Source organism: Ciconia boyciana, chromosome 23 (genome assembly GCF_034638445.1).
Source record: "Ciconia boyciana chromosome 23, ASM3463844v1, whole genome shotgun sequence".
In the NCBI taxonomy this organism is placed as follows: domain Eukaryota; kingdom Metazoa; phylum Chordata; class Aves; order Ciconiiformes; family Ciconiidae; genus Ciconia; species Ciconia boyciana.
The window spans coordinates 5,573,457-5,581,845 of record NC_132956.1 but is presented as its reverse complement, the minus strand read 5'-3'; the positions used below and the strand labels follow the sequence as shown (position 1 = coordinate 5,581,845).

Genomic DNA, 8,389 nt, shown 5'->3' with positions numbered 1-8,389 from the left:
GACCCCTGCATCCCCTAGGAAGGGGGTCCCTGTACAGCCTGATGGGGGGGTCCCTGCACCCCGCTAAGAAAGGGGGTCCCTGTATCCCCTGATGTGGGATCCCTGCATACCCCTAGGAAGGGGGTCCCTGTATCCCCTGATGAGGGGGGCTCCCTGCACCCCCCTGGGAAGGGGGTCCCTGTGTCCCCCGATGCGGGGCCCCTGCACCCCCCTGGGAAGGGGGTCCCCGCACCTGGTACCGCGCGCACTCCCGGGGATGGGGACCGGGATGGGGGCGCGGGGAACGGCCAGGACCGAGGCGGCTGTCCCGGGGGCCGGGCCGGTCCCGGGGCGGGGCGGGAGGGAAATCCCGGGCGACGCGGTGAGCAGCGGCGAGGCCCCGCCCCGCCCCGGTATAAAGCGCGGCGAGACGCGACGGGCACCGGCCGCCGGGAGACGCGACGCGACGGTGAGTGCGGCCCCGCGGGGGCGGCCGGTGGCCCCGGCCCTTCCCTTCCCCGCCGCTGGCCGGGGGTGTCACCGGGGAGGGCGCCGGTGCCCGGCGCGGGGAGCGGCAGCGGGGAAAGCGCCGCAGCGGGAGCAGGAGCGGGCGGCGGCGGCTCCGCCCCGGTGGCCGCGTCCCCAGCGCGGCGGAGGGAGCGGGGCCGCTCCCGGTGGCGGGGCCGGGGGTGGTCGGGCCCGGGCGGGGGGGAGCAGCCCACGGCGCCCACCCCCCATCTCTCCCCCCTCCCCCCCGCGGGCGCGGAGCCCCGGTCCGGGCTGCGCTCGCCCCCCGGCGGCGGCGGGGCGGGTGCGGCCGGGCAGCCCGGCCGCGGAGCATCCCTGCGTGGCCGCCGTCCCGCGGGGCTGGGCGGGGGTTGGGCTCCGGCCCCCTCCCGCTGAGCGCTCCGGAATAGGCCCCGCGGCTGAAGGGCCCTGCGGGCTCATCGGTGTCACGAGCGGGGCGTTCTCTGCGCCTCCCCCCCCCCCCCCCCGGGGAGGCACCTGGCGCGGGGTCCCAACGGCTGCCGGCTCCCTCCGCCCCGGGTGCGGGTGCTGCCAGCCCCTCCTGCTACCCAAGCCTTCTCCCAGCTGGTGTAACTGGTCCTGGGTGTCGCAGGTGCCCGTGGGGCTGGCGAGGGTGTGCGTGTCCCTGGGAGCGCCTTCATCTCCCAGCCCGGCTGGGTGAGGTCTTAACGCAACCATGCACCTGCATCACCTCTTCGCCCAAGCCTCGGGGTTCTCTAGCTGGGTTGCAGGAAACCTTGAAGCTCTTGCCTTGGAGAGGCTGCTAAAAGCAACACCAGCCCGATGGGAGGGGACAGTGACCCGGCCCCTGTCCTTCCCTATTTGGTGGCTCCAGCAATCTGCGAGCATGAGTCAGGGCGAAGCTGTTATCTCGAGGTGTGGGGCTCCGGGGTGGCACCTGGGCCGTGGCGGTGGCCCGAGGATGGGGAGATCGGTGCCCAACACAGGCAGGGAGGGCCGGAGGGCGTCCGCCCAGGGTGTTGAAACACGTCCCCTGCCTGCTACCTGCCAGGGCTTGCCTGGACATGCTGGGACTTGCCTCGCAATGAGGTCACCCTGTTTGTCTGCTCTGAGTGCCAGGAGATAGGAAGCTGGATTTCTATTTTTACTCGGGGATGCTCGGTCTGGGTTGGGAGCGGGGCTGGGCGGAGGGTCGGGGTGGCCCCAGGGACGGAGCGTGGCCCCACCAGCCCCCGGGCTGGAGGCTCTCCAGCCGCCCGCTGGCACGCTGTGCCGGTAGCGTGCCTGGTAATACTGCGCAGGCGATCCGGAGGGGCTGAATTTGGGCAGAAATGTTCCCTGCAGGAGGCTGAGCACCCTGTCCCTGGGGACATTTGAGGGTGGGGGGTGCAAGCCTGGGGGTCTTTTGTGGTCCCAGCTTTGGGGCTCCCAGATTGAGTGGGCAATGACAAAGCTGTCTTGTACACGGGGATTTTATTTCTCTAAATCTTTTTTTAAAGCAGATTGAATGAGCATGGCTATCCAAGCAGGGTCAAGCCTTAGCTCTGAAGGCCGTCAAATCCCAGAGCCTTGTTTGCTTTGCTCTGATAACGAGGTTCCTCATAACCGCGGGTGGTGCGAGGGATCCATTAGCCCCATGCATGTGTAAGGGAGAGGACTGCTCGGAAGGAAAGGCTTTGCCACTTACTGTGAAGGTCAAGGCTTTTGGCACCGATTTGAAAAGAAACAAACAAACAGGGTCTTGTCTCTGGTTACCCAACAGCTTCTTGCAGATAAAGAGGGTGGTTAACAAAGCGGTCAAGCTTGTGGTATGTTCCTGCAGTTGCTTAAAAGGCTTCCTTGCCACTGGGCCTGGGTTCTTGAGATGAAGAAACTGGCCAGAAAAACATCCTGTTGCTTCACTTGCCCATGCGCCAGCTTGCCTTGTGCCTGCGTGGAAGTGGGAACGCAGCAGGGTTGTGGATGGAGCCGGTGGCAGCATCGAGGTGCCGGATGCTCTGCCCCGGCAGGGCTTTACCTGCTGGAGGAGGAATGGGGAACGTCAACATTTGCCCCTTCCCCATCCTCCGACATCGCACCAGGCTGTGTTTGACTTCAGTCATGCTCAAGCCTCTGCCCAAGACACCGCTAAAATCCCAAATGTCTGAGTCCAAGATGAGTACTGGCAGATGGAGGTCTCCTCCAGGATGCCTCACTGGAGAGCCCAACCCAGCTTGTCCCACCTTGGCTACTGCCTGCTTTGCCCTGGGAGCAAATGTGCCAGCCCTTGGGCTTGCTCGTGGCTTGCCCAACACCCCAGTAACTCGCTCTGCTTTCCTCCCAGCCGCCACAATGCCCCTGTCTCAGAGCAGGGCTGGGCAGATGCCATGCAGCAGCAAGGTGTGCAGGAACCTCTTTGGCCCCGTGGACCACCACCAGCTCCAGAATGACTTTGAGGACCTGTTGAGGCAACACCTGGAAGAAGCTCAGCAGCGCTGGAACTTCAACTTTGAAACGGAGACTCCCTTGGAAGGACACTTCAAGTGGGAGAGGGTCTTCCTGGCTGAGCAGCCGCCCCAGGAGGGCCACAGCCTGGTCAAGGTCACTGGCAGTGAGAGCAGGAGCTCCTTGGTCCCCAAGGACCATCTTGGCAGGATTTGCCCCGAGGGGTCACAGCAGAGCTCGGAGGTTTACAGGGCTGGTTCCCTGCAGAGCTTGAAACGTGGGCAGACCACCATCAAAGGTGAGTGCTGGAGGCTTGGTGTCACTCCATGCATCCTTGGTGGTAGTACTGGTGTCATGGCTTTCCTGGTAGGGATGGATGGAAGGGACTTGGGTGCAAGAGCCCTGCCTGGCTCCTGGACATGGAGAGGGGACCACCCTCCATGCATCTCTCTTCTGGGAGAGCAGAGCCCATCTTCCAAGGGGAAAAGGCTGCAAACTGGGTTCCTCTTGGATGCTGGGGCTTAGGCAGGGAGCTCGCATTGGGCTTGTGGGTCTTATAGCTGAAGATGCCCCAAAATAGTTCATCACCCTCAGTTCCCATGGTCTGAGCCTGTCCTCTAAGATTAAGGGCTGGGGTGGAAGTGCAAGGTGAGACCAAACAGAAGAGATGGTGGAGACCTACAGGCTCTTCTCTCCAGGAAGGCATGGCTTTGGGTAGGTGGCTCTAAAATGGAGTCCACCTGGGCTGAGTTTTGGGGTGCTTCCCTGGGGGCACCTCCCTCTTCCTGTCCCACTGCTCCTGATGGGCTGGAGGCACTTTCCAACCCTCTCTTTCTGCCTTCCAGACTTCTACAGCTCCAAGCGGAGGATCATCCCTGACAAGCCCAAGCCTGACAAGCCCAAGCAGTGACCTGGTGGTGCTCGGCTCCTCTGCCGTCGGGGACAGCTGCTGATGCTGATGTGCCCTGGGGGTGTCCGTGGCTTTTTTTCCCCCCACCCTGTACTGTGTAAGCTGTCTGTATGAAGCAATGTAGAGTCTGTAGTTCCCTATTTATGAGTAGCTCTGGTGTCCTGAGGGACCTTCACTCTGTGCAATGTATAGGAGTAGCCCATGTTGAGGCTGGTAGCCCCACAGAGGGAATGGAGGAGGACTGAAATGGGCCTGGTGGGACTAATGCATTGCCCTGCCTGCAGAGAAGAAAGTCTGTCTTCTGCCCTGCGTTGGTGGGGCCAAGCACCATCCTTGCACCATCCTGCTGTCCAGCGGTGGTCCTTCCCCTGCCTGATGGCTGGCCATGGAGGACACTTGTGTCCCAGCCACCTGGTGGCACTAGATGTCCTTCAGAAAGGGTCACCGATATGGATCATAGAGCCCTGGGACAGCCTGACCCTGAGGACACCCAGGTTGCTGGCACGTGGTGGTGGCCCTCTTCCCAGCAGGATGGACCCAGCGGTGGCAAGCCTGTGTCCATGCAGGGAAGCAGAGCGACACAGGGGCTGCTCCTTCCCATGGCTGCTTGGGAGAGGAAATGCTGCTCCCTGGACAGCCCTTCCTTCAGGTGACTCACCGGTGCTGTCACCCATCAGAGATGGGCTGCAGATGGTGACAAACCTGCTGGAGGTCCCCAGCGCTGAGCTCATTGTGGGACCAATGCTGCCTGGGAGGCTTTGGGGTCCCCTGGACTCTGCTGACCCAAACCCTCACTTTCTGACCTTGTTGTTGGCTTGTTCTTGTTGAGTGGTGCTGTTTGCCCTCCTCTTCCTGCCTCCATCAACACTGACACCAGGCTGGGGAGCTGCCTGCTCTGGCCATGTTGGACTGCTCTAGGAAGGAAGGAGTCCTGCTCACCAGCAAGGATGACACCGAAAGATGAAATTGTAGCTTTTTTTTCCTGGACTCTTTCTCCTTTGGGGCTGGGGGGAGAGAGGACCCACACCTGGCTCTGCAGAGCGAGGGGCTTTGGTCACCTCTGGGACCGAGGGATGTCCTGGAGCGAAGGCTGAGTCCCTGCTCTTGAAGGACTCAACACTGTCAGATCTCAGCACTTTCATGGGGTTCATCTCCTGCTCTGCTGGATTTGGACTCTGGAAACTGGTGCAAGATGGTCCCAGGCAGAAAAGGTACAGGGTCGACCTCCTGCCTTGCACCGTGATGCACTTTGCTGTCAGTGAAGCTGGCAAGCTCCCAGCACTAAATGTTTATTTATAAAAAAATGCTATTAAGTCTATGTGGGAGGGAAGGGGAAATACCTGTTTGTCTATAAATGTTAACTCTGAATAAACACTTGTGTAAGGGAATTGGTGTCTCTGGGTTAATGGAAATAATTGTGCTGGGAGCAGGGTCTGGCTGTGGGGAGGAGGATGCTCTGGGCTGGGTCCTGGCCTGGCTTTGGGGGGCTTGGGAGTTGCTCTGGGGGTGCAGCCCTGAGCTAGGAGCTGCCTTTGGGCTGGCTGGGAGCAGGGGTGGCTGCAGCCCCAAGCCAGGTGGCTGTGGGAAGGGGCTGTCGCAGCCCTGGGCGACTCCTCTGCAGCAGGAAACATCAAAGCAGGGGGATGGGAAGCTGTGCAAGGGGCAAAACCTCGCCACAACCCCTGTGCCCAACTCTGCTCCCTTGGGACCCCTGTCTGTGCTGTGGTCCTGGGTGCAGCCACCATATCCCCAGCAGAAGCCACTGCTGCCTGCGCAGGGTCTCCCTGCGGGACCCCCTGTGTGAAGGCAGGCTCCTCTGCTGCCCACAACATTCCCCCTTCCCCACTGTGACCCCCAGTCCCCTACTCCTAACCTCCAGTGTGCCACCTTGTGGGGCAGGTGGCTATTAGCCATGGGCAAGCTGGTCGTGTGCCGACTCCTCATTTAAAGGGGTCGCAGGTGCCCAGGCCAATGAAGGTGACCCATGTTGTGGGACAGGGACATGGGATGGCACTGCTGATGAAAACACAGCAGCAAGGCCCAGGTGGGACTGGAGCTGCTGGATGCCAGGGCTGAGATCCCCTGGGAGTCAGGGATGTCCCCACCATCAGCTGCTTCCTCTGAGGACTGTGCAAGCCTTGTATGTGGGCTGGGAGCTCAAGTTATGGTTAATGTGATAAATGACCCAATTTGCAGAGGATCCAGGTGAAAATAAAGTTTTGCTGGTAACAACCTTGTGTCATCATTCAGCTGAGGCTCCCTAAAGCATCTGCCTGTCCCCATAGCATTGGGTGACATCCACGCAGGCCGATGGCCCTTGAAATGCTTGCAGAGCACAATCACGCAGCCTTTTCGCTGCTGCTGAGTCAAGCCCTACAGGTTTAGCCCTTTTAATCTTTCCCTTTATGTCAGTCCCTCCAGCCCGCTTTGGCTGCTGCCAGCTGCTCCCCTCTGCTGTCACCTCCCGTTTGTCAGGAGCGGTGGCGATGGAGGAAGCGAGAAATAAATCAGCAAATACCCCCTCGTCCCTGTTTGCGGGGCTCTGAGCGCAGCCAGGCTCTGGCCCTGCTGTGCGAGAGGGAGCTTGGCTCCTGGGCTTGAGCTTTGCACCCCCCGGGAGACCCCAGCCCTGCACCGCCTCTCCTGGGTGGGGGACGACTGTGTCCCCCCAGCTTTGGGGACACAAAATGGTGATGGGCTTCCAGCAGCTGAGGAAATGCTGATGGAAACCTTGCACTTTCAGCCCAAGTGGTGTTTTGCTGCTTTCCCATCCCAGCCTGGCCTCAGCGCGGAGCAAGGATGCCAGGGTTCAAACTCCCACGATGGCCAAGTGGGACTGGGAGGAGGGTCAGGCGCTTCCCCTCCTTTCCCCGCTATATTCAATCCCCATTCTCCGAGACCTGCCTGGCATCTCCTCGGGGCCAGAAAGGGCCGTTGGTGCTGCGGGGCTTGACCGTACCCTCCCGTGGCTGGTGCTGACCCTGGCGCAGGCTGCCGGCAGGGCTCTGCAGCTGGAGTCTTGCTGGGCAGAGGGCATGAATCAATGAGCTCTCCCAGGGACATCGAGGGTTTTCCCCCCAAAAGCATCCTCAGGGAAAGCAAAGCCAAAATTCAGCCTTCTCCATGCAGTGGCAAACAGCCCCGAGGGTTGCGAGACACAGTGAAAAACTGAGCTCAGAGGTGGTTTTTGCAAGTTGAGCACCACAGCCTGGCCGTGAGGTTGCCTCAATCTGGGGTAACCAGCACCAGCTTTGCTCAGGGAGTGGAGAAGAAACAGCTGAGCCCTCAATTGGCCTAAAAATGGAGTGGTTGCACCTGAGCTGGCTGCTGCTTCGTTAGGTGAAACAGCAAACGAGCAGGGCTGGACTGTGACTGGGTGGGTGTGATGGGGCAAGGCACCCGCGCAGCCGGTTCCCAGCAAGTGATTTAACCAGCTTGGCTGGGGAGGGACGGGCAGGGCACCAGCCTCCACCCCACGGCTCCTGCCCTGAGAGCCTGGGCTCAGGCCCATGCTGTGAGCTCAGGGGATGTTAATTCCAGTTATAACCTAACGATAATAGTTGGCGTTTCCCCTTGTTATTATTTTAGGCTTTTGCTTGGGATCTTTTCCCATTTTGTAGTTGAAGTGGAGCAAAAGTGCTGTGTCTAATTCCCTTGCACCTTTGCAAGCCAGAGTGGTTGCAGACCACGGGCAGCCGGCGGCTTTGGTGCCGGCTTTAAAGCTGAGTTAATAATTCAGGCAGGATCCTTGAAAAAAATATCAGTGTGAGCAGCACAGTGGGGGAGATCTCCAAATCCTGGGGCCAAAGAGCCTCCGCAGGGGGATTTTGCAGGTTTGTTCTGTCTTCGGTAGGACGTTATAATCTGTGGGTTATACATAGTCTTGTAGTTTGAGTTATTTGGACTCTTAAAATAACACTTGCTGTTCCTCTGATGCTTTTCCCCTGCCCCAAACACCTTCCAGCCTTGGCCAGAGCATTGCAAACAAGGAAAGGATGGGGACTTCTGCTGCGGTTCCCGATGACAGCGGCAGTGCCCTTGCTTTGGGATCTGGGGGGCTTGGGGGGACGGTGATCCTCTGGATGGGCCCTTCCTGCACCCCGCTTGCAATGCAGCAAACAGGAAATGTGTGAGCACCGGCAGTTGAGTGTAACCCGAAAACGGAAAGCTGCCTTGAGTAAGAGAGAAAATGAGAGCTCGGGCACGGTGCAGGTCAAACACCCTCGCACGGGACCAGCATCCCTCCCGGCCCGGGGAGCCTCGCTGTCCTGTGCACCCTGAAACTGAGGGTCTCTCTCGGTAGGCGGGAAAGGTAAGCTTTGCTGCTCCAGGGGTAGCTCGTGCCTCACCTTAAAAAATAGAAAAGCAAGGAAAATAAGGATTTTTTTCTCATTGGTGAGCTGGGGGGGGCTTTTTCTTGCTGTCTGTGGGGGGACTGTGGCTGGGGGCCCTCTTCTGGCAGCTGGGAGCAGCGTGGGGCGCTCTGGAGGGGAGGCAGGTCGCCGGGAGTTGGTGATGCTGTGGGAAGACCCTGCTCAGCCGGGGCCAGGGGTGCGCGGTTCCCATCCCAGTTGTTCTGGGATGGGA

The 8,389-nt window shown here is 60.2% G+C and overlaps 1 protein-coding gene across 1 annotated transcript; it reads left to right on the top strand.

Moving 5' to 3' along the window:
* Positions 1-356: 356 nt before the first annotated feature.
* CDKN1A (cyclin dependent kinase inhibitor 1A) lies at positions 357-5,190 on the top strand. The gene is made up of 3 exons (XM_072844693.1): positions 357-448; positions 2,792-3,190; positions 3,738-5,190. The coding sequence occupies exons 2-3, from the start codon at positions 2,800-2,802 to the stop codon at positions 3,800-3,802; spliced, it is 456 nt and encodes a 151-aa protein (XP_072700794.1). The 5' UTR covers positions 357-448; positions 2,792-2,799; the 3' UTR covers positions 3,803-5,190.
* Positions 5,191-8,389: the final 3,199 nt, after the last annotated feature.

Coding starts and splice junctions, on each gene's coding strand:
- CDKN1A (XM_072844693.1), top strand. CDS start 2,800: ATGCCCCTGTCTCAGAGCAGGGCTGGGCAGATGCCATGCAGCAGCAAG. Junction 3,191..3,737: donor TGGGCAGACCACCATCAAAG/GTGAGTGCTGGA, acceptor TCTGCCTTCCAG/ACTTCTACAGCTCCAAGCGG.